The 25843-nt window shown below is 41.6% G+C and overlaps 2 protein-coding genes across 2 annotated transcripts; both read right to left on the bottom strand.

The window, feature by feature from the left end:
* Positions 1-3061: 3061 nt before the first annotated feature.
* Positions 3062-7217, bottom strand: LOC106562074 (zinc finger protein SNAI2). The gene is made up of 3 exons (XM_014126621.2): positions 5306-7217; positions 3876-4487; positions 3062-3741 (listed from the first exon to the last, which is right to left on the bottom strand). Exons 1-3 carry the CDS (start codon positions 5502-5504, stop codon positions 3560-3562), a joined length of 993 nt encoding a protein of 330 aa, XP_013982096.1. The 5' UTR covers positions 5505-7217; the 3' UTR covers positions 3062-3559.
* Positions 7218-7426: 209 nt separating this feature from the next.
* On the bottom strand, positions 7427-24434 carry LOC106562057 (B-cadherin). Its single transcript, XM_014126600.2, has 17 exons — positions 24340-24434; positions 22151-22436; positions 21583-21697; positions 13737-13972; positions 13353-13493; positions 13107-13262; positions 12869-13013; positions 12595-12767; positions 12364-12492; positions 12064-12249; positions 10372-10616; positions 10138-10280; positions 9801-10025; positions 9489-9707; positions 9225-9355; positions 8451-8591; positions 7427-8265 (listed from the first exon to the last, which is right to left on the bottom strand). The coding sequence occupies exons 2-17, from the start codon at positions 22199-22201 to the stop codon at positions 8059-8061; spliced, it is 2643 nt and encodes an 880-aa protein (XP_013982075.1). The 5' UTR covers positions 22202-22436; positions 24340-24434; the 3' UTR covers positions 7427-8058.
* Positions 24435-25843: the final 1409 nt, after the last annotated feature.

Genomic DNA, 25843 nt, shown 5'->3' with positions numbered 1-25843 from the left:
CTTTGACAGCGTTGCCATGGCAACGGGTCGGTGTAGGTAGTAGCGTCCACACACACCGGAATAAATGTCAACTTTGATCCACACGCTGATCACAAATCTTAAACCTGGTGCCGATATAGGATTCTTCTTTTGTCTAAAGGCTGTAGTCACTATCCCTAATTTACAGTGCTATTCTAGATGGATCTATTACCAGATGGTCTTCAACACTTTTCATTGATTCAGATTTTCTAATAGACTAATACTGTATGACCCCATGTTTTGTTGGCCTATTGGAAACCAGTTTGAAATAGAGTTACTTGTCATTGGACTACAACGGACAATTAAATCCATTTGAATCCCACTTTGTAGAACAATAGAATGTGAAGAAATCTAAGGGGCCTGAATACTTTTGCAAGAGCTTTTATCAAGAGCACGATATTCAAATACGACACGGATGTATTTTCATTTGTGTCTGTTGGCGGCAATACAGACTCATTTAATTCTGTTTAAAGTCCGTTGTGTTTCAACACTCAACAAACATTTTACAGACAAATAATTGATTTATCTTCCTTCACTCTCTTCTCTAGAGTACATGTGCTTTTCATGAGTTCTGTGATGTTTTGGGTCTGTGACATGAGCTAATTGTGAGATAGCTGTCACTAGTTTTATCCAACGCACATAAATACTGTCTAATCACTAATCGACAGTAGATTCTCATCACTACCGCCAACTGATCAACATAAATGCTCAACACAGATATATCAAAGCACCTTCTCTATCTCAATGGACGGGAACTCGTTGACCTTTATGCTATCAAATCATCCCAGGAGCTAGTACGGTGGCTGTATCCAGCAAAGTAGCAGGACAAGTGGAAATGGGGTCGAAATCCCCAGCAGCTGTGAAAAAGTGTGTGTGTGTGTGTGTGTGTGTGTGTGTGTGTGGGTGGGGGTGGGGGGTTACTGGCAGGCGAATCCCTGGATCAGGCCCAGGGATTGTTCCAAAGGGAAACAGCTAGGCGCAGCTCTATGAAATTGGAGAAAGCTAACACACTCACGCAGAGCATTGGAAACTCTCTAGGTTCCACTCATCAGTGCCAGGGACCTGAGAGGGACTTGTAGGCTCATGTCAGCCCAAACCAGGAGCTAGAGTTTGACCAGGCCCAAATCACACTGGGTCAGAAATAGCCACACTGCCTCTATTTTTGACCCGTCTGCTGCTGTAAGGGTATCAGGTCCATGCCTCTCTTACCCTGGCTACAGGGTATTTATAGGGTGAGAGGGCTCTTTTGTGGAGTCACAGTGGCTATAGTTAGGAGCTGCTGCCGCGTCAGCTGACGCACACGTCATGGAGAAAGGTGACAGAGGTCAAGATCACGTCTGGAGCCGGAGCCTTGTGTTTGTCTACCGTCCTCATCCTCTGGGTCTGTTCAGTAAGGCTGGTCAACGTTTCTACCAGACCTCTGAAACGGTTACATTCATATTGATCTCCACAATGTTAGTAGTAGTAGAAGTTGTCCATGGTTGACCAGGTCCATGGTGTCCTGCAGCTAAAGAATTACGTTGGTATACATTTCGTGCGTCAGAAAGGTGAAGGATGGGCCGAGACGGCTCCAGCCAGGATATGCTGAGGAATGCGTCTGCCATGTGTCTGCCATGTCAGTCTCCACTAAAATCCCCCAGCAACACCCCAGGAAGCTGTGACGGTGGTGCCAGAGCCCTGCCCCATGGGATCTGGCCTCCTGAAAACACTGGCCTGGCACGATGAGCTCGGCTCTGCGTGGGCTTCCTGTTAAGTTATGGGTTTTGTGGCCCAAGATACCCTTTCTCTCCCAACTTAGAAACGTCCAGGTGTCTCTTTATTTCCACAACTATATCACCTACTGTGTATATTGACATTTTGGTCATTCAGCACAGGATTTTGCCCGAGCACTACACGGCTGATTCAAATAACCAACTCATCATCAAGCTTTGATTATTTGAATTAGCTGTGTAATGCTAGGGCAAAAACAAAAACGAGTTTGGGAAACCCTGATTTGGCAGACACTCTTATCCAGAGCAATTCATAATATGTGCAATCAATGTACATTTTAACATTTAACACAGATATTTTTATTTGTTCACCCTTTATGGATTTCTTTATTTTTTATTATTATTAAATGAGTGGTGGTTATAACAACAAAAGAACAACCGTTTTATTGTTCAAAAGGGGTTGACCATCTCCAGTTGCAGCTACTGTACATAGCTGGCTATTGCTGCCATGGCTGTATATGTGAAACAGTGTACAAGTAAACAGTTGACAAATGTTTAATTGCCGGCCAGTGCCAACACAGCACCCAATCCCCATTCATCCTTCTACTCTACAAATCATCTAACAGACAGCCAAGTTGCACCAACCTGCGCGTGTTTGTAGTGCCTTGGGACATGCCAGACATGTTTTGGATTCTGCTGAAGAAAAGCAGCGTTTCTCCCGGCCGGCAGTGACTGGCCGTGTGTTTAGGGAGCTCTCTCCACTCAGCTGCTCCACTTGTGCTGAGCAACTGGAAAGAGTGGACCAAGCCCCCACCGTATCCCCTCCCGCAAGGCCTGGCATGGCGCCACAGCAGCATGCAGCTGGCCTCCCTCCACCTGCCAATAAACAGATATATTTAATAAGAATTTTCCATGCACCATTACAAATGAGAAACATCACGGTTTTATTTAGACTCTTAAAATATCCACCTTCACCAGCTGCCGTCCAAAAATTAATTAATTAGCTGAGGAAAAATAAGGGGCTGTGATTTAAATGATCCCATCTCAGAGACCCCTGAGAGATCCTGCCTGGGGATAGGGGTGTCACAAGAACACTGCCAGAATGTCACCCACACTGTTTTCCGTTTATCCTAATCGCTCTATTCTCCAGTTTCCTGTGTGCCCATGATGATATTTACAGTGATCTCACAATGCCAAGAAATGGTCGTAAAGTAGGAACGTGCCGGGTCACTGATAGGAAAGCGCTAACATTTAGTTCTAATACTCTACTTGTGCACTCTTCAGCACTCACTTTTGATTTTAGAAAAGTGGGTTTCTTCAATATTTCTTGACTTAGACAAGGGCTTGTGCTTTCATCTCTGTGGTTCATGTCTCCCATGATGATGCATGTTTTCATATTTAGGCATATTGTACAAAAGTAGGTATTTATTGTTTTTAAACAAACAAAGTTCATACAAAATGGTATACTCCAGCTATACATTTCCTCAAAAGGCACAGGTAATCATCAATAACACAATCAAAAACTTCAAGGCTTTTAAATTTGAAGTATTTTTGGCAGCATGCGATAACTTTTCTCTTTTTTTTGTCAAACAACTACTTCATATATCAAATATATGACATAAGAACGTCTTTGGACACAGTCCGTTGTGCTTATTTCATGAGCTTGAAATGTCAGAGACCAAAAACATACAGTAGTCAGAGCTCCGTGTCACTAATAGCAGTCTATCTCCAGTGCTTTGTGAGGGCACAGCAGTCTGGTGTTAGTAGAACCAGACATAGCCTAGGCAAGTAGGCAACAGGCTCAGAGTGGCCAGCACAGGCAGTAAATGGCATCAGGACAGTGGGCAGCAGCCAGACTCTTCATGCTTGGAGAGCAGAGATATCCTGGAGAAGGTTTTGGAGCAGCTCTTGCACTGGTATTTCTTGATGTCAGAGTGTGTCTGTAGGTGTGCTCGGAGGTTGGAGCGGTCAGCAAACGCCCGGCTGCAGTGTGGGCAGGAGAAGGGCTTCTCACCTGAAAAAAGGAATTGATAAACTCAGAGCCCTAGTGGGTAACTGAATATGGGATGGTGTGAAGTCAAGCTCAATTCATGAAACAGGGGAATAAAGGTGAAAAGTGTTGCCGGCTGTACATTACTCTGTCCGTACCTGTATGTGTGCGAATGTGTCCCTGGAGCAGCCAAGGCCTGGAGAAGGCCTTCCCACAGAGCTTGCAGACGCAGGGCAGTGTGTGTGTTCGGATGTGCATCTTCAGAGCTCCCAGGCTCACATACTCCTTGTCACAGTACTTGCAGCTGAAGTACTTGTGACACTGCCACTCACAGTGCAACTGCCTGTGCTTGGCCAGCCCAGAGAAGGTGAAGTAGGCTTTGTGGCAGTCGAAGCATTCAAAGCACTCCTGACTAACACTAGAGCGAACAAGGCCCAGGAGGGGATTAGGCATGCTGCCCCTCTCCTCCAGGTGTCTGAAGTCCTGTGAGAGCAGGAAGGTCTGGGGTTCCATGGTTCCCAGGGGCTCAAGTCCGGAGTGTGAGTCTCTTAGCGGACTGTTGTGAGACACTGACAGGGGGTAGATGATTTCCTGTGTTGAACTATGCAGGGACAAGCTGGTGTCCCTTGAAGGCAGCCTGTCTACCTGTGGAAAGTGCATGGAGGCTGGTGTGGGGATGAGACTTGGCCCTGGCAGCCAACCCTCCAGGGGCTGAGGAGTGCTGGGGATGTAACAGGCTACCTCAGGCTGGACCAGGCTGTTGTAGAGATCTGTAATGACACAAACACCATTTTATGTTAAAACTGTTTTACAAGTACACTCAAATGTTTTAATAATGCTCTATGAGAATAATTAGGTCGAATTCAGTAATAAGTTAAAACATATAGTTAAATATTTGACATTCATTTACATTATTAAGAGCAGTCTCAAAGTAACAGAGGGACTGTATTGTGCATATCGATTTGCATAACATCCAAAGTTCCAATGCATTCCCATAGCATAGCCAACTGATTTTAGTCACATACATTTTCTTTTCCACTTCTATAATGGTCATCTTTGACAGTTCAATACGGGAGGGTGAGAGGCTAGCTCGCTTTAAGGGGTGAATTGGAACAAAAACACAGACTTAAGGCACATTTTGGGGTAAAAGGAGCCTCGGAGGGCACTACATTAGCCTCTTGAACGCGCTTAATAGGACCCTTCAGATCCCAGGAGGGACTAATAATAAACTCTTCTTTTGTGTGACAGATTTTGCACCTGCTAAACTCCAAAACCGCATTTGTCGTATCCTATTCCAAGGTATTAGTTAAATCCATCATTATTTACTTTCCTATAACTCAAATCATATTGTTTGAGTTATAGGCCTAGTGTGTTCAATTACTCACGGCAAGAATAGAATTCATTTTTAAAATGGGCTATGAATGGAATAAAATAAATATAATTTTTTTTCTGAAATAATGCCAACAGACAAAATAGCAAAGGTATTCACATTGGTATTTAAAAAAATATATATAACTACTGTAGATGAGAATATACAACACAACGATAGAAACATACAATTTAAGTAGATTTTTAAAATTAACTGTACCGTCTGCTTTTGAATCCAGAATTCCATAGTTTGGCTTCTTATTAGTGAGATGTTTCTTCACCAGAAACGACCTTGGCATCTTTGTTATATAGCTCTGGGTTATTGATGAGTCTGCAGCGTCGCAATAATGTAACAAGTGAGTGCTCGTTGGATGACCTGTTGAATAAATAGCTCTTGGAGGCTGTCTTTTGCCTTGCATTCTTCAGTGGAGTGGAGAGAGTCAGGTGCAGGGGTCGCTAAAAATTTGCATACACACCCTGTCGGACCAATTAGAATGAAAGGACAAGTGCACCGGGGCGGACCTCTGCGTCGATCAGCATACCCCAACTAAACAGGTGCATCGCAACACACTGTATACAGTAGTCAGCAAGCCCGTAGACAGGCGATCTGAATTTGCCCTGCCCGACTGGCTTTATTAGTAAAAAACAATATTGGCCTACCGGTATTTCTTTCTCTATATTTTACTTTATTCTACAGAGGTTCTCACTATCACATGGTATAGCAAAAAATGCCAAATAAATGTGTTTTTTTTGTTGGTTGAACTAGCCGTCAAAAACGTTATTCACCTCCATCCTAAAAATGTGCTCAAAGTCCAGACCTATGATTAGGCAAACTATAGGTGTTTATTTGAATGAATGAATGCACTTTTGTATCCTATGCTTACTTGTATAGAAAGACAGACTTGAAGTGTTTCGTGAGAGGTTCCTCGTCTATTATTCTCCGTTTCTTTCCATGTCTCATTTGAAAGCTTCGGAAACAAAGCGCATTCCCAGACCGGTCATTTTCCATTCCGTGAAGTGCGTCCTATTGAAGCAGCCTATTGAAGCAGCCGAACTAGCGGTCAAGGAGGGGAGGTCATTGGTGTGGAGGACTGAAAGCAACATTATCTGCTTCTTTTTTTTTTACGATGGTGTGTAAGTATTCACTTCCTTGAACAGTTCAATGTGTAGAAAAAAATGATATACTGACCTTAACCACCTACTTCTAAAGTGTAAGACGAAACAAATATTTTTATTTAACATGTTTAAAAATAGCGTATTTAAGCAATAATGTGGTATATGGCCAATGGCTAAGGGGTTCTTATGCACAACGAGGAGTGCCTGGATACAGCCCTTAGCCGTGGTATATGGCCAATATGGCCAATATACCACAAACGCCCGAGGTGCCTTATTACCAACGTAATTAGATCAGTACAAATAAATATTGTTTTACCTGTGGTATACAGTCTGATATACCATGGCTATCAGCCAAACAGCATTCAGGGCTGGAACCACCCAGTTTCTAATGGAGATTATAGGCTACTTTAGCCACCGATTCATATACATGTGATTCAAGGCACATTATAAACTCGGTGGTTCAAGCCCTGCTGATTGGCTGATCAAATGAAATGGATTTATAAAGCCCTTCTTACATCAGCTGATATCTCAAAGTGCTGTACAGAAACCCAGCCTAAAACCCCAAACAGCAAGCAATGCAGGTGTAGAAGCACGGTGGCTAGGAAAAACTCCCTAGAAAGGCCAGAACCTAGAAAGAAACCTAGAGAGGAACCAGGCTCTGAGGGGCAGCCAGTCCTCTTCTGGCTGTGCCAGGTGGAGATTATAACAGAACATGGCCAAGATGTTCAAATGTTCATAGATGACCAGCAGGGTCAGATAATAATAATCACAGTGGTTGTAGAGGGTGCAACAGGTCAGCACCTCAGGAGTAAATGTCAGTTGGCTTTTCATAGCCGATCTGATAGGCGTAGTGTATCAGTCCGTATACCACAGGTATGACAATATTTATTTGACTGATCTAATTATATTGGTAAGCAGTTTATAATAGCAGTTAGGCACCTCTGGGGTTTGTGGTATATGGCCAATATACCATGGCTAAGGGCTGTGTCCAAGCACACCGCGTTGCATTGTGCTCAACAGCCCTTAGCCACAGTATATTGGCAATATACCCCCCCCGGCCTTATTGCTTAAATATAAAACTTGTACAATCTGTTCTGTGGAACAAGGAAATGCCATCATTCATTGACCCAGACCTGTTTCATTCTATCATTGCCATCTAGTGCCTCATCTGAATTTCATTAATTTAGCTCATATAAAAAAAAATTTAAAAAAAAAAAGACTGACATGTTGTAATTTATTTATTAAAACTATTCACATGGCCATCAATGTACCAAAGGGATATCCTTTATAAAAAAAAATTCACAAGTGCTTCTTCAGAAGCAAGTAGAAACAAAAAACATTTAAAATGAAAAGGAACACAAAAGACCCAAACTTATATTTTTATCAAACATTTTTAAAAAGCGTTTGAGCTTGATAATTCATCTCAGTTAACAAAAAAAATCCTAAGGCTGATTTGGATTTGAAGTAACTTACATTACATGCCAATGTATAGTCTTTATAGAAACTTTATGATATGACACCAACATAGAAGCAAGAACCAGCAAACAATGCATATTAAATTCAAGTACAATCTGGGGTTATTAAGAGTCCATTAGAAAGCACTGCTGAACTGTGTAAAATCTATGTCAACATCCTGCTAGTGCAGAGCCAAGAGTGTGCCACCCTCCCCATGCTGAAGACGAGCATTGAACACAATTCTCTAAAATGTTCCCACGGCTGCACAAATCAAACTGTAAATGTGCCCGAAACACACAAGATGGGAAATAAAGTAAAAAAAAAAGGGTCTTCAGCCTACAGACCCAAGTGTGGAGAACTGGACGCTTTCCAAGCAAAAAGGTAGAGAGGCTGACTGACTTCTCAATCCTCTCCTCCTCCATACATGTCAGACAGCTTCTTGAAGCGCGGGCCCCACTGTTGAAGGAGGTCGTAGTCCTGGTCGTCTCCTGAGCTGGAGGAGTTGAGGGAGCTGAGAGAGCCGGCCTCAGAGCCACCTCCTTCATAGTCAAACACCAGGAGGGAGTCGTAGGGAGGAGCAGTGGGGTCGTTGTCAGCTGCCTTCAGGTTCTGGTCAACAAAGATTACACATTACCACCTTGGTGAATATACAGCACAAATTCTAAACAAGCATAAACTGACATTATCCATGTTAAATCCAGTTACTTGAATGACAAATCATCCCCAGAAGACTTAGATATGATCTTAACTGTGCATTCCACTCACATTATAAATCAGTTCAAGACTTTACTCACATCATCAATGAAGTTGCCTATGTCGGCTGGGTTGGCGGGTCGTGGGCGATACTCTGGCCGGGCCATGGTTGGAGCGATGTCATTACGGAAAACATCCGGACGGTTATCCAGACCTCTGTGCAGAACACTCAAGTCGAAATCCTGAAGGTGGAAAGATGTACAGACATGCATTATATTACAAGATCATGCTGTATATAGATTCTCCTACTGTATTATTGATTGTGTGTTTGTTTATTCCATGTTTAACAGTGTTGTATGTGTCAAATTGCTTTGCTTTATCTTGGCCAGGTCACAGTTGCAAATGAGAACTTGTTCTCAACTAGCCTACCTGGTTAAATAAAGGTGAAATAAAAATAAATCAGAAGACACAGAAGCATCAACTTTAGAAACATTGACTGAGATGTGTTATTGCATATCCCAATAATAAATGGACACTTGGGAGAGCCTAGTGGGCTTGTTCTGAGCTAGGCTGCAGTCCAAATAAATAGATTTTTAAGTTTGCCGACTTTTCTTAGCGGATGTACAATCGTCACAAATTTAATTATGGGGAGTTTCAGGACCCGGAGAAAACAATTATACACTCGCAAACGTGACTAAAAACAAGGGCTGAGGGGCTTACATTGCAAACTTCCATTGCTTGGCTAATCATTTGGACCGCCCTCCAAGATGGCGACGGGGATTCATCCAAGGGCATAAGGCGAAGGTAAGCGGACGAAGGTGTGTCTTTTTTGAGAGTCTGAACCACAGCCCTAGTCTGGTGTGCTCTTCCCTCACCTGGTCATCCTCGCCACCTCCCTCCTCGTCGTAGTAGTAGATGTTGTCCCTGACATCGTCCTCCTGCAGCAGAGGCTCCTTCTTCTCACCACCTCTCTTCCTCAGGAACATGAGCAGCAGAAGAGACAACACTGTGGAGCACAACAAACACACAGGGCCTTAACGCACTTGCACTTCATTGTGTATTAACAACTACATATGTAGGCTTCGAGGACAGCAATGACCAAACACGTTAGTGCCATGTTAAACAAATGAACAACTTACATAGGAGTAGTAAAATGGCTCCTAGAATTCCCAGAATGCTAGAGAGGCCGAAGCCTGCTACAGCTTTATCGGCGCACTGGACATCAGCTCCTTTGCAGTCACACACGGAGGCCAGGATGGTGCTCTCCTGGTGCAGGCCCTGGTTGTCAGACACTCTCAGGACAACCGTGTAATCTCCACTGTCCAACATAGTCTTCAGTGTCAGGATAATGCCAGTTTCTGAGATGGAAAATGGTAACATTTAACATCAAACAATGCAGTTATTTTAAAGGGGGGGCTAGTACTGTAGTTCTGGGAAAAATCAACACATACTTGAGTCATTCATTCTGGCAGTCCAGTTGGAAAGGGACGACCCCTGAAGCTGTACAGTGTATGGAGCAGCGAAGCCCGCTCCGTCTTTATCAGTGATTGACAGCAGCTGTGGGGAGGACTCCTTGTTGCAGACCTTAATCATCCTCTCGTCGATGGTTGGAGGGTTGTCATTCACATCCTCCAGCTCTATGATAAGGGTGCCAGTGCCCGTTGCTGGGATTTCATCTGCAAATCCAAATTAGAGCACTGTCACTCAAAAGGTCAAGTTTAGGCTGTGGTCATCTTCTAAACTTGAAATGTGAACAATTAATATTAGAGAAAGGGTTAATTGAAATACCGTTGTCAGTGCCCAGAACAACAACAGAGTATTTGTTGTCTTGGACAAAAGTGGATTCTCTGTCCATGAGAGTCTTGACTTTTATCAGCCCAGTGTCTTTGTTGATACTGAGCCATCCAGCAACATCATTCTTAATCTTGTATCTGTGAAGTAAATGTACAAACATCTGTCACAAATTATCCTCTTCAAATCTTACAAAAATATAATAAATTGTAAATGAAGTTCTAATCTTACGTGACTTTCTGATTCCTTGCAGTGTCTGGGTCTGTGGCTGTGTACAGAACCAGGTCGCTGTCCACATGGAGGTCCTCAGGTCTTCTGATCATCTTCTCCACTGGTTTGAAGACTGGAGCTTCATTCACATCCTCCACATTCACTATAACAGTAGCAGTGGAGGTGGGCAGAGGGATGGCAAATGGGACTTCATTCACCACAGTGACCAGCAGAGTGTACTTGTTGTTCTTCTCAAAGTCAAGGGGCTGTATTGAAAGAACAGGAAAGCCCATCAGAATAGGAATCCTTCAGACATTATAGAATCAGGATAATGGTGTTTATATCTACAAGCATACACTCCCCTACATATTTATTTGGACAGTGTAGCCAGAACTTAATTTGGCTCTATACTCCAGCATTTTAGGTCAAATGTTTCATATGAAGCAACGGTACATAACAGAACTTGAGGGTATTTTCATAAATAAAATAACTATGCATCTAGTCGCCCCCATTGGAAAGAGTCATAGGTATTTGGACAAATTCAGTGTATTAAAAGTAGTCAAAAGTTAAGTATTTGGTTTCATATTCCTAGCACGCAATAACTACATCAAGCTTGCGGCAACAAACTTGCTGGACGCATTTTCAGATCGTTGTGCCCAATAGAAATTAATGGTAAATAAGAATCCCTTACTGTACATAAGAATATGTTTCTGAAGAATTTTACATTAATGTGGATGCTACCATGATTATGGATAATCCTGAATGAATCGTGAATAATGAGTAGTGAGAAAGATCATACGCCCAAAACATGCTAACCTCTCACCATTACCAACAACCATTTTTTGGGGGGTATGATATTTATCCCTCGAACTCACTCATCGTGATTCAAGAGTGATTCGTGATTATCCATAATAAAATGGTAGCATCCACATGAATGTAGAAGTGTTTAGAAACTTTCTTATTTACAATAAAATAGACTCCAAAATGACAATACATTATTTACCGTGCACTTCTATAGACCCCTTTGTGTTTGCAAACATTGCTGCACAAGAGCGATATGCACAAGTTGGTGGCAGAACAAGGGAGAGTTCTTATAGAATGCCAGCAAGATAACTATTTACATGTTGCTTGTAGTGCACATGTAGACCTTAATCATCCTCTCGTCGATGGTTGGAGGGTTGTGCATTTCACACTACTTTTGTATTATAATTGGATTTTAAGCCTCATATGAATCTGCTGCTTAATATAATGTTTGTCATTAGTGAATTTGTCCAAATACTTAAGACACCTTCAAAATAGGCGGACTAGAAAAAGTACTTTATTTCTAAACTGTATTAAAAAAAATAATAATAAAAAAAAAAATGTATTTAACTAGGCAAGACAGTTAAGAACAAATTCTTATTTACCATGATGGCCTGCAAAAGGCCTCCTGCAGGGGCGATATGTATGAAACTACTCTCTCTCGCAAAAAAAAGGTGACATTGTGTACAGTCGCCTCATATGAAACATTGAATCTCAAATAAAAAAAATATATAGTATAGAGCCAAATTAAATTTCAGCTTCACTGTCCAAATAAATGACTAAGGGGAGTGCAAATGGCTTCCTACAGGATACCATTCTAGAGTGGAAGCTAAAAAGCTAGTGACAGGCTGCTTTTGCTACACCTCCAGAGTAGCAGCTCAATTACATCTATTGGAGAAGATTTCAACATACCTTTTCTGTCGTAATGATGCCTTCCAGCTTGCTAGGGCCTGTGCTCACACTGAAAAGGCCTTCAGGGTCCCCGTCAACTATCTTGAAGGTGGTGGCCCAGGCAGAGGAGTGAGGATCATCCCCATCAGTCACTGGCATTTTCACCACCAAGGCATCTACTTTATTCTCTGGGACTGACACAGTGTACTGTGTCAGAGGAGGAGAGAAGCAAGATCATAAAGCAACAAAGGGCAATTTGATTATGTGTTAACACGGTTTTAAGGCTTCAATTTGAAATGTTGTCTTCACAAATGTGCTTACCGAAGGCGTCACAAACTGTGGCGCGTTGTCATTGCTGTCCGTTACTGTAATGATGGCTTTGCCAAAGCTGGTAAGGCCATCTCCCTCCAAATCAGCAGCTTGGATTTCCAAAGTATATTTAAGAATTTTCTGAAACAAATTTAGTAAACTAAAAATCACAAATGTAACGCATGTAGAAGGTACACAATGAATAAATGACCAACAAGACTATCGATTTGAAAAGAGACCAACCTCTCTGTCCAACCCAGGTGCGTTAACCCGAATCCCTCCAGTCACAGGGTTGATGACAAACATGTTGGGGCTTGGTAGTGGAGGCTCCTGACTGAGAATGGTGTATCTGACATCAGAATTGGCAGAGCCCTCCTCATCAGCATCAGTGGCTGTTACCTGCATGAACTCATCACCTGAATAGAGTGAAAAAAATTACAGAATCGTCCTAGCATTATTTTCCTTAAAAACCATCACATCATTAAGTACTGTAAATACTGAGCGTGTGTGAACATACCTGGTTTTGCTGCCTCAGGGACTGTTCCCATAAATGGATTTTGGGTAAATACAGGTTTGTTGTCATTTTGGTCGATGACTTTCACAATGACCTCCATGGGTGCCTCAGCCTTACCTGCACCCACAGCAACAGCATGGGCTAGGAGCTACAGAGAGAAGTAACAAATAGTTTAAAACTACATATAAAAATCCGTTTTCAATTAAGTCAAGGAAAGAAAATTAGGATACACAAACCGTACAATGTATTTGTCTTTTTTCTCCCTGTCCAAAGGCTGGGTCACATAGAGAATCCCAGAGTTTTTGTCCACAGTGAAGAGTCCCACAGGAGGTTGGTCTGCCCCATTGCCAGTGATGCTGTACATGATCTTCACCTCTTTATCATTGCTGGACCTGATCTGTTTTACAAGGATGATAATGTTCACGTCAATTACAAAATGCCCAACACCGACAATGGAAAAACAATCCTTAACCTACAAGACACTTACCTGCACCATAATCTTGGGGAAGGGGCCTCGCTCATTCTCTGGGAAGTTGACGGGAGGAATGACCCAGTCCCTCTTCCTTCTTTTCAGACCTCCTGAAGACTTGGGGAAGTTCAGAACAGGTAGAGACAGACTTGATCCAGGCTGTGGAATTGAAAAAAACCCATGAAATATCAAGTCTATGGTTTACAGGTACTAAAATAAAAATATTTTTACAAAAACTGTCAGCAAATATCAATTTACCTGAAGAATAAAATAAATAAAAAATCTGTTTCAATGACAGAATATTTCCAGCTATAGAAGCCATTGAAACACATCCAGAGAGATGCAGTTGCCCATCTATCCACTAGAGGACAGCATAGTCAATATTAATTTGACCAGTCATACCTGGGGCTGGGTGGTCATCTCATGGTGATGGTGGTAGTGTCTGGCCTCATGCAACACTCTGACTGGAACAGTGATCTTCTTGCCCATGGACTGGGTAGAGACATAGAACTCCTTATGTCCATTATGCAGAGTCACCCCCCTCTTCAGTTTCAGCGTCCCGTCGCCATCTACTTTGAAGCGTGAATCCTCGGAGTGAAAGAGAAAGCTGGTGCGGCTGGTGCAGTCATCAAAAACCACTGAAAGGTGGTCAAAAGATATCCTTTTAAAATTATCACAACCATAATTCGTATGTGGGTCTAAAAAAATAATTCAACAACAGGAGCATATTTAAAGCACTGTCGCTTTAATCTCAAATTCATAACATAAGAGCCCTATTCTATCAGTGCTTTCTAGATAAACTGCCACCACAGACTCACTCAGTAAATTTATGAATGGAATACTGGTCACAGTAACAAAGCAGCAAATGACCTTCTAAAAAATAAAAACAGCTAGGCCTAAATCACCTCATGATCACAATTCTGATCTGCTGCAAAGACATTGTGCAAATAATAATCCCTGCATAATGTAAAAATCTCCAACATGTCTGACTTGCAAAGGAGTAAATTGACCCATATCCTCATGTAACTAACATGACATGTATAACTAGTACTGTGCAACTTAGAACAATATACCAGGTAGAGATGAAGCTGTCATTGTATACAAGTAGTCTACCAGAATCATCCTGTGTGGACAGAGAGGGCAGAGTTGACCAGCCCTGGGTTAAGACTCAAGGACAGGTGAGCAGCAACCCCTGGTTTCACATTACTTCTAAAACATCCTGAGACATAGACCTAGCTCTACAAAAGAGGCCTGAGTCACTTAGGTTTGAGTGTCTCATTATGCCCCTATTATGTTAACAAAATAGTACTTTTTAATGACGTACAATTCAGTTTTTCCCCTCATCTTTCTGTAGTTTCATTTAGGCCTAGACTGCCCATAAAACATGTCCGTTTAAAACCCCTAAATCAATACACCTCTTTCCAGCCTAATGAACTTGTTAAATGTTATGCAGAAATTCTGTAATTACATAAAAACAAGGTGGGGTTGAGAAGTAAAACTGAATTGTAGTACGCCAGAGTACACACTTCTGCTTATCCTATTGATAGTTAGGTACTAGAGAATCAGGTAGGTAGATGTACAGCGACTACCACTCTTTAGGCCAGAAGGCGGTTGTCTTGAACAAATTAAAGAAAGCTGTAGGTGGTAAAGCTCAAGTGCAGAGCAATAAAGAATCAGGCCACCTGTCACAAAAACATTTGTTTTACAACTGGCTGTCACCAGCGAACTCACACAGGAGAGAAATCTCACCACTGTTTTGATTGTTGGAAGAGTTACTTTAGGTTACATTGTTGGTAAATCAGGCCTAAGACTGTTGTGTCGTCTGCAAACTTGATTCTGCTGTTGGAGACGTGTGGCCACGTAGTCATGGGTGAACAGGAAGTACAGGAGGGGGATAAGTGGAGATAACTGTGACTCAACCGTGACTCAACGCTCCAGTCGCATTTCTAGTGCATACGGATGACATGTCTTTTTTCCCACTGCCAATTTGATAAACCATTCTAAATTTAAACATATGTAAAATATGATTAAAGACAAGATTAAATTGAGAATAGTCTGTTGGGTGAAAATATGATCACTTGAGAGAACAACATGTGCAGCCTGAGAAGCTTTTTTTGAAACTTTTTCAAATAATGAAAAACCTATAGTCGCAAATTTGCATTTTCAAAACTCAGACCATCAACAAAACAAAAACGGTGTTTTTAACCATGTCACCTGCGTTTTATATTGAAAGTCATGTTTTTGCGCCAATAGAGTGCGCATGGGGCGTGCAACTATAGTTTTCATTCATACAAGTGTCACACAAGACAGAAAATAGCTCATTTTGATCAGATGACAGAAGTGCAATACTATTTGGCTAGCAGCCATACAAATAAATGAGCTTACAATGAAAAAGCACGGGCTTTTGGGCAAAAACTATGCATGGCCATCATATATTTCAAATGTGTATCATAGAAAGAAAGCAGCCAGCTATATTTCTTAATGTTTTGCTTGAAGTTTATCTTGCATTTTACCAGAGAAAAGTAGCTACACAGTTGGACCCCCTTTTCCTCCAGAACAGCCTGAATTATTTGGGGCATTCTACAAGGTGTCGGAAACATTCCACAGGGATGTTGGTCCATACTGACGCGATGGCATCACGCAGGTGCTGCAGAGTGGACGGCGGTATATTCATGCTGCCAACAGCCTGTTCCATCTCATCCCAAAGATGCTCTATTGGGTTGAGGTCTGGGGACTGTGCAGGCCACACAAGTAAACTGAACTCTCATGTTCCATGGTTGTGGCCCGCCTGTTAGCTTGCACCGTTCTTGACATTGTCTTTCAACCCCTCTCATCAACGAAATGTTTGACCCACAGGACTGCAGCTGACTGGATGTTTTTTGTTTGTCGCACTAGTCTCGTAAACCGTAGACACTTGTGTGTGTGAAAAGCCCAGGAGGGCGGCCACTTCTGAGATACGGCGTGCCTGGCACCGACAATCCTCAGTCGCTTAGGTTACTAGTTTTGCCCTTTCTAACGTCCAATCGAACAGTAACTGAATGCCTCAATGCCCATATGCCTGCTTTATATAGCAAGACACAGCCCCATGACTGTCTGTAGCAGCGATCCATTTGTGAACGGGGTGGTGTACCTAATAAAGTGGCAGGTGACTATTCGGGACAAGGCACTTAAGCATATCTTCTCCGCTAAATGAACTAGCCTACAGCCTATAATGGCATGGCACAGTCAGATAACATTACCGTAGGCTGACTTCTTCTGAAATACATTTTTCCTAAAATAAAATCATGGATTTATTGTGATGTGTGTATTAAATAGATTTATTACACTTTAAAAATGTATATGTTCCAAAGGCGCTAGGGATGTTAACGGTTACTGTTAGCCACTGGAAATACATTTGACTGGTCATGCTTAATTTGTATAAATTGAGAGGAATTATACTGAACAAAAATATTAAAACGCAACGTCTAAAGTATTGGTTTCATGAGCTGAAATAAAAGAGTCCAGAAATTTTACATAGGCACAAAAATATCATTTCCCTCATTTCACACACAAATTAGTTTACATCCCTGTTAGTGAGCATTTCTCCTTTGCCAAGATAATCCATCCACCTGACAGGTGTGGCATATGAAGAAGTGGATTAATAAGCATGATCATTACACAGGTGCACCTTGTGCTGGGGACAATAAAAGTCCACTAAAATGTGACGTTGTGTAACAACCCAATGCCACAGATGTCTCAAGTTGAGGGAGTGTGCAATTGGCATGCTGACTGCAGGAATGTCCACCAGAGCTGTTGGCAGTGAATTGAACGTTAATTTCTCTACCATAAGCCGCCGCCAATATAATTTTAGAGAATTTGGCAGAACGTCTAACTTGCTTCACAACCGCAGACCACGTGTAACCATGCCAGCCCATGACCGCCACATCCGGCTTCTTCATCTGCGGGATCGTCTGAGACCAGCCACCAGGTCAGCTGATGAAACTGTGGCTTTGCACAACTGAAGAATTCTTGCACAAACTGTCAGAAACCGTCTCAGAGAAGCTCATCTAGCACAGTGGTCTAAGGCACTGCGTCGTAGTTGCTAGCTATGCCACTTGAGATCCTGGTTCGAGTCCAGGCTCTGTTGCAGCTGGCCGCAACCGGGAGACCCATGGGGCAGCGCACAATTGGCCCAGGGTCGCCTGGGTTGGGGGAGGGTTTGGCCGGCAGGGATGTCCTTGTCCAATCGCGCACTAGTGACTCCGGTGGCAGGCTGGGCGCAGTGCAGGTGACACGGTCGCCAGGTGTTTCCTCCGAAACATTGGTGCGGCTGGTTTCCGGGTTAAGTGGGCACTGTGTCAAGAAGCAGTGCGGCTTGGTTGGGTTGTGTTTCGGAGGACGCACAGCTCTAGACCGTCGCCTCTCCCGAGTCCGTACGGGAATTGCAGCAATGAGACAAGACTGTAACTACCAATTGGATGCCACGAAATTGGGGAAAAAGAGGGGTAAAAGTTTAAATATTCTTTTAAAAGTATATATTTTTATTATTTAGGAAAAAATACAATTTCAAAAAGAGAAGCTCATGGCCCTCACTGGGGTCTTGATCTGACTGCAGTTCGCGTTGTAACCGACTTCAGTGGGGAAATGCTCACCTTCGATGGCCACTGTCACGCTGGAGAAGTGTTCTCTTCACGGATGAATCCCGGTTTCAACTGTACCGGGCAGATGGCAGGCCGTGTGTATGGCATCATGTGGGCGAGCAGTTCTGTTCAACATTGAACAGAGTGCCCCATGGTGGCGGTGGGGTTATGTATGGGCAGGCATAAGCTATGGACAACAAACACAATTGCATTTTATTGATGGAAATTTGAAGGCACAGAGATACTGTGACGAGATCCTGAAGCCCATTGTCGTGTCATTCATCCGCCGCCATCACATCATGTTTCAGCATAACGCACGATCCCATGTCCCAAGGATCTGTACACAATCCCTGAAAGCTGAAAATGTCCCAGTTCTTCCATGGCCTACATACTCAGACATGTCACCCATTGAACATGTTTGGGATGTTCTGGAGGTGTACGACAGCGTGTTCCAGTTACCCGCCAATATTGCACAGCAATTGAAGAAGAGTGGGACAACATTCCAAAGGCCACAATCAACAGCCTGATCATCTCTATGTGAAGGAGATGTCGTGCGCTGCATGACACAAATGGTGGTCACACTAGATACTGACTGGTTTTCTGATCCACGCCCATACCTTTTTAGGCATCTGTGACCAGATGCATATCTGAGATCCATAGATTAGGGGCAATTTTTTAAAATGTAACTAGGCGAGTAAGTTAAAAACAAATTCTTATTTACAATGAAGGCCTACCCCCGGCCAAACCCTAATCCGGACGATGCTGGGTCAATTGTGCGCTTCCCAATGGGACTCCCGGTTGTGATACAGCCTGGAATCGAACCAGGGTCTATAGTGACGCCTCTAGCACTGAGTTGCAGTGCCTTAGACCGCTGCGCCACTCGGCAGCCCCTAATGAATTTATTAGTTGCTCCCCTAATATGAACTGTCAAATCTTAGAAATTGTTACACGTTGCGTTTCTATTCTGTTCAGTGTAAATTGTCGCTGATGTTTTTATGTCATTAGTCGTCATGCATCTTATTTATCACACGTGCACTTCTAGAGCCTAGTTTGAGAGGAAATATCACCTGTCAGAGAGCAATACAGCTGGATGCTGCTAGAGTGAAACATGTGTCCAGTCACTGCGCAACAATTATAAATGCAATTGTGTGATAAAAACATGGTTTTGGTGGCCACAATTAATAAGAGGATCCCAGCTTTCTATTGCCTTTGCATTCTAGTGCATAGGCAAGGTAGGCAGGCTATGACATGTCTCAACCACTTTGCAATATGAGCTGGAGGCTGTAGGCCTATGCATTTTAATACTTATTTACATTTACATTTTAGTCATTTAGCAGACGCTCTCATCCAGAGCGACTTACAGTAGTGAATGCATTCAGTTCATACAACTCAGTCCGGCTTTTAACTTACTCTTGAAAGTTGTAATAGTAGAATGCACAAATTGGGAAGTGCATCATCAGTTTTTTCTCGTCATGTCAGTCATTGCATACCTTTCCCCAATCCTGGAAGGGGGGCCTGAGTGAAAAAGTTTGGGAACACTTGACCCATTGTACAACATCAGGTCTTACCAACACAAGCCCCAGGATCTCTTTACACCATGATCACTCACTTTTCAAAACAAATGCCAGATGCACACAGAGGACATGTCTCAACTTTTCATTGAGAGGATTTTAGCATCTCAATTTTGTCTTTTCTTTAATGAAATTCCAGTACGGTTAAAAAGTGTTTTGTACAGGAATCCTTATAGAATCCATTATGTTATTTTTCTTCTCATGTTTTCTTAATATAGTGTTATCCTGTTAGGTTGGCTCTGCATTCATAAACAAAATGTCATTGTTTGCTGTATATGTCATTGTTGAGTATTCAATCTTGTTCAAAGTAAATAGCCTACTTCCTGACCTTAAATAGAAACATTTTATAGAGAAGCCTAGACTTAACTATATCCTTTTAATACCAACAACCATGACATGACTGTGCTAAGCACAGAAAGAAAAGTTAGACGCATAGAATGAACTTATGTTTGAAACATGAACATTTTACTTCATTATGGGGCATGTCTTACCTTGCTTCAAAGCAGCCTCGCCAAAATCCCACCATAGAAACGTGGAGGCAATTATTTTATAAAGATTTCCTCATATGCCATTGAAACCAGCATTTCTCTCCTGTTTTATTGGTTTTCATAAACTTTCATTGTCGAGAAGCCAAAATCTTAGTTATATTAGTGAACCCATCCTAGTTGTTGCATCTTTAGATTCCCCCTTTAAGTTTATCAAAGATGATCATCCCGGTCCCATATGGAACCACACTGTTATGAACTAAGTTAAGAACAGCACTTAGTTGCATGAAAATATCCGCCTGACAATTTCATGATCCCCACAGGCCTAGCTATACCCGCATAATATTGCCCAACAATAGCAAGACACTGACGTCAATCTTATGGGTTAGGAGTGAAACTAGAATGGATTCCTGACCTTGCCGCAACATGTAGATGAAAGTACCAAACTTTATGTATCATAAGAGACAAGAATAGATTATACTGAGAGTCTGTAGAGGTCTTCCCGTAACATATCCCAAAGGGAGGAGAAATAGTTGTAAAGCAATGACTAAGACTACCTCCTAATTACTGTAATATTTGGTACTAATCATGGAACATGATCATGGGAAATAGGTTGCTACACAAAGGGATTGATTGAGGCAGTATTTCTAATTTCCTATCGATATGCATGATTCATTTGTAATATGCTGGCAGTTGACGTGAATGACAATCAATGTCAGAAGTCACTCTGAGGAATCTAGGCCAGCCTAATGGTTGTTCCAGGAAGTCTAACCAGTTTTACTCTACTGATCAGATCTTGTGCCTACATGCCCAGTTAAACTACTAGAGATGTAGCATGTCTCAAGTAGTTCACCCAGTCTAGTCAACCGTTTTACAATGACAAAAACAGCCTTCAGTTAGGTCACAACTTGATGAAAACATAATTGAAAGCCATAATGCAAATCTAGCCTACTAAATTGGTCACACAATTGTGAGTGAGACTTTGTTTTCTTAGCAAAGGTGTGAAAAATCCCTCCATTAGTCCCAATGCTATACACCACAATGCTATTGTAAACAAACTAACACTGAGAAAACAGGGGAAGAACAGTACCATGCCATATTTGCCAAGTAATGGTTTGTCTGTACAATGTAGAACTGTGGCAGTTTGATTAGGAATCAAGGGAGAAGGACCCAAATCTTGAAAAACAAAATACTTCCAATTGAACCACTTCTCACAAATTGAACAATGGATAAACATGTATCAATGTGTACTGAAATATTCAAAGCAGAAACTAAAATGTAATCTGAAGTGATGACACCCATTTCAAAAATATATAGTTGGCCTTACGCAGCATTCAAAACTGCGACTCGGGAAAGAAATAAAGGTCAAATCATGACGCCATTGATCTTCAGGTCTGAGCTCTTTTAAGAGACCCGAGTTCCAGAGTTGGAATTCTTTGTTGGATGACAGTTCAAAATGTTTCAGTCGGAGCTCATTTTTTCCCCGAGTTCCCAATTGTTTTGAACGAGGCGTTAAACATTTTTGCTCAGTCGTATGCCAAGAGCGCTTAAACTACCATTTGTTAGTTCTTACCTTTTCCTAGTCTCCGGCCACTTTGTAAGTGATTTCTTTCCACTTTGAAAATGTACATTTCCGAATTGAAACCTGGTATACATTTTGACTCCTCCGACGACCCTGGCTTGAAAGCCTTACAAAAAGGAAAAAGCAAATAACGTCAGTTTTATTATTTATAAATCAACTACACAAGGTCATGAAATCAATATTCACCAGATTACCTTAGAAATGCTATTATACTACCATATTACCAGTCATTACTATTGTTGTTGATCTTCTACAAATACCACAGCACCCTACTGCGAAATGTGGCACAAGTATAAATAAAAGCTAAGAATAATACAAAACAAATATCCGGGTGCGTTAACCTGGTAAAGTTAAATAATCGACCAACGCAACGCTGGCTAAAACAAATATACCCAACAAATCATGAAAAGTTAATAAGAAAAAGTTAATCATAAATGAGTTAAAAAAGACCAGTAGGCTGTAGCTGAACCAGTATCTGTGACTTAGTGTTCCCAGGTAAATGGCGTAGCCTACATTGCATGTTACTTTCAGAGTAGAAACAAACAAAAAAAAATCTTACCTGGAGAAACAATGTTAATAACCCCAACTCCACGAACCAAAAGGCCCCCATTTGTTTTGAATAATTTCAGAATAGTCGTTCCACCAACAGTAAAAAGTAATCAGTTTACGCGTAGACGGGAGGAAAAGTCTCTTGTTCAAATGTGAGCTTTCTGGATTGTCGGTTAAATTGAAGAAATGAGTTTCAGCAGGTAGTTTCTGGAGAGTGCCGTGTGCAGGCAGGTGACGTCGCAAATCCGCTCGCTCCAAGTATGGGCATGGAGGGGAACGGCTCCTTATACCCGCACCTATGAAACACAGGTAAATTGTCATAATCCAGAAACCGACAGCAAGGGTCCTATGTTCCAAATTATTACACAATAATGTGAGAATTCCGATCGAGAGGAGAAGCACTGATGAGGAAGAGTGGGTTCAGGATCAAACACGGATGTCAGTCATTCCATTTCATGATCTACCTAGTTTCAAACAAAACACAGTCAGCAACACTGACAATAATTTCACAGACTGGAGTTGTCTATATTTGTCAAAAGCTGTAACTTGTCAAAATAAACTTCACATTTTAACAAATTACTGATAAATACATATATTTTAATCATGGTAAAAAAAAACATATACCATTACTCCATTTAGCCTAGTCGAAATAAATGCCGAACATATTCTTCACCATACGTTTCCTCTGCTTGTAGTAAAGTCTGTGTGTCAATGTGAGAGACCCTGTGCTATTCTACCACTACCACTTCTCTCAAAGGAACCATTCATTTTGCTAGTTTGACCCCAGACTGCATGATCCTAAAGCCTGTCCAGTTGGGGAATGAGACGCTTTATTAAAATCAACCCAATTTTATAAAACCATTATAGTACTTAAATACTATTTATGTTGAGCTCTCTTTTACTCCTCAACGCTCATACTGCTGTAGTTTACATGGCTGCCCTACACAACTGAGCTAAACATAATCACAATGAGTAGCCTAAACATCTCCAGTCAGCCTAACATATCAGTACAAAAATGATGTATTGTAGATGGGCTTTACTCCACTACCTGAGGATTTCTGTGGACCTGATTGGCTACAAATACAGGAAAAATTGCTATCACATCTCCATCATCCTCACCCCAGACATGGTGGCAGATCAACATTACAGACCCTGCTTGCTTTGGATTCCCTGCAGCCTTGTGAAGCAATGGTTGAATGACGTGAGTTGACTCATAAGTCTATGGTGTCACCTTGTAGAACCAAATACGTCCTATAGACCTAGTCTTTGGTAGTAAGTAACCTCTATAATATCAATTAAATTATTAAGATATGGAGAGACCGGCCTGTTGGAGAAAATAAAAGTGCTTGAGGGTTCCGAAGGGAAAGTATGACATGCAAGATATTTATTTATCCATTCAGTCAGTGACCTTAGAGTACAGATAATATTGTGGATCATGAGTTTCAAATGTGATCAGTTTGTGACCCACATCCAAACATCACTTCCTTCACTTTTAAGGCTTCTACTCATGATTCACAATATGGGTATTCATTGCTAGCTAGCATAATCATAAGCTCCACATTTGTTTTAGCAGTCCCTCCCCTGTTTATCCATGATTGCCATGGCATAAGTAGAGGCACAAAAACTATGCACAAAACTACTGACTTCAATTGAACTGATGCTGTTTTCAATGGCGCCGAAAGTTGAAATATCAAAGCCAAACTGGATGTTAACCCTCCTGACTAGTCTTCACTAAAACAACAACACTGTAAGACATTTTCCATTTTATTCTCAATAAATGTTTAGTAATATCAAGAGTCAAACTACGAATGTTTGAGGCCGTTAAAACGATGTATTTGGACATGAGAGCATGTTTTTCAAACGAGCTAACGTTAGCTAGCCACGATCTTTTGCATGCCATCCGGTGATTTGGTAATGTGCGCGGCATAATGACGCTAAATAGCCTACAGAAAGCTGCAATCCAACAAGTGGGTTGAGTGAATTGACGCTACCATTACATTTCTGACAACTGTTTTGAAAAGGTCCGAAACATTCTGTAGTTGAGCTACTAGCTAGCTAACGTTAGTCCTGGCCTACTTGCCATGGGGCAACTAACGTTAGCTAGCTAACTACTAGCATTTACTCTGTAAAAAGTTACAAGTCAAGTCTGACAACAATGGATAATGTGGGAAAAATGGTTTTGGTTTGAAATTCACTTACCACTTGCTTGAATAATGTGCTCGACTATTCTTATTCTTATTAGCTATTATACCAGCTATACTTGCAGAATAGATAACTGCAAAGCAAGACAATGTTAGCAGCAGAATTTAGATTGGCGTGTGCGAATGTGATAAATGCGCGCTTTTTATTATATCGCTTCAGATGATTAGTTACTGTATTTTGACATCTAAATATCTCTTTACCCCGTGTCGTTTTTTGTATGTTTCTTTTTCCGCCATGTTTTTGTAAATCTCACTGACTAGACCTCGGTAGGTCCCATAATTCAATAGACAAGTAATGCATTGCTTTATACTTGCTTTATAAGTAATATTGAGCAGTTTGTGATGTTTCTGAATAGGAAATTATCCAAACACAAAGTGGTGTAATAAGAGGAAATGACACCATATGAAATGTAATCCAGTTGTCTCCACTCAAACCATTTGACAGTTATCAGAACCTCTATTTAGAATGAATCTGATGCTCACAGCTCCACAGTCACTTGACATGAAAGTAGGAAATAGTGAGAAGCAATTTTATGATCTTATCTTCTCTCTTCCAGTTCCCTTCTTTGTGTTGTATAGACCGTCTCTGAATAAACAGCAGCTGGTATTGTATGATAAGTCAAATCGTCTGTGTTTTGTAAGTATGAACAGTGGAGTCCAATCAGAAATTACATGGTATGTAGTCCATATCTAACAACTGACTTAATCACATGCCTCACTTCATGACCCAGCAGATAGATACTGTAGCGTATTGTTTGATGGAATATATTTTTAGGCTTTACATCCCATTTCTGACTCGGAACATCACAAATCATTTGAACTTCTTCCTCATAATGAATACATTAACACACTACAGGGTAATTTGCTACTGCAGTCCTAGATAGACGTATCATGCACTTTTTATCCATTGTGTGAGACTCACGTCTCATATGAGACGTCCTTGTAAATGTTACCATGTTTTCGCCTCCACTGAAGGACAGTATTTACTTCAGTTTTCCTTATCTATGCTGGAATGTATAACAGATTATACAGAACTACACTCCCTAGCTGGACTTGACTTTGTGCTAATTAGGAGAAAGACTCCCAACTCATTAGTCCAAGAGGAAAGGAGGCAACGGGAATCTTGTTAATCATTATTTGGTTGTGTGCCTATCTGTGCTTGTATATTAACCCCAAAGGACAAATACTCCAGTGAGTGTGGTAAAGTAAACTGTGCAATAACATGTGACTGTGAGGATGCTCTAGGAGAGAGTTCCCAGACTTAGCCAGAGGGAGAGCCTGTGTTGCTGTACTCAGTACTGCATGTGTGTCAGTGAAGGCTCATTATATCATCATCACCAGTCATCACCAGTACATTGGACTTTAATGTTCCCCTTAATTGGATTGGCCATCCATTTTGAATGCAAAATTGGAGCTCAGTTCACAGATTCCCTTCAGATGGTCTCACAGGAGTGAAAGTGTAGACTATATTTTAACGAGATAATACGTTTTATGTATTCATT

This window comes from Salmo salar, chromosome ssa11 (genome assembly GCF_905237065.1).
Source record: "Salmo salar chromosome ssa11, Ssal_v3.1, whole genome shotgun sequence".
NCBI lineage: Eukaryota > Metazoa > Chordata > Actinopteri > Salmoniformes > Salmonidae > Salmo > Salmo salar.
Note: the sequence above shows the minus strand (reverse complement) of the source record. Positions and strands in the feature narration are given on the sequence as shown.

Excerpts from the sequence above, each read along its gene's own strand:
- LOC106562074 (XM_014126621.2), bottom strand. The coding sequence starts at position 5,504 with ATGCAAGGCAAAAGACAGCCTCCAAGAGCTATTTATTCAACAGGTCAT. Across the intron at positions 4,488-5,305 it reads TCTGGATTCAAAAGCAGACG|ATCTCTACAACAGCCTGGTC; the intron begins GTACAGTTAATT and ends GTGTCATTACAG. Across the intron at positions 3,742-3,875 it reads ACACATTCGCACACATACAG|GTGAGAAGCCCTTCTCCTGC; the intron begins GTACGGACAGAG and ends TCCTTTTTTCAG.
- LOC106562057 (XM_014126600.2), bottom strand. The coding sequence starts at position 22,201 with ATGGGGGCCTTTTGGTTCGTGGAGTTGGGGTTATTAACATTGTTTCTC. Across the intron at positions 13,973-21,582 it reads TGGCCGGAGACTAGGAAAAG|TGGTTTTTGATGACTGCACC; the intron begins GTAAGAACTAAC and ends ACCACCTTTCAG. Across the intron at positions 10,026-10,137 it reads TGTTCTGGGCACTGACAACG|ATGAAATCCCAGCAACGGGC; the intron begins GTATTTCAATTA and ends TTGGATTTGCAG.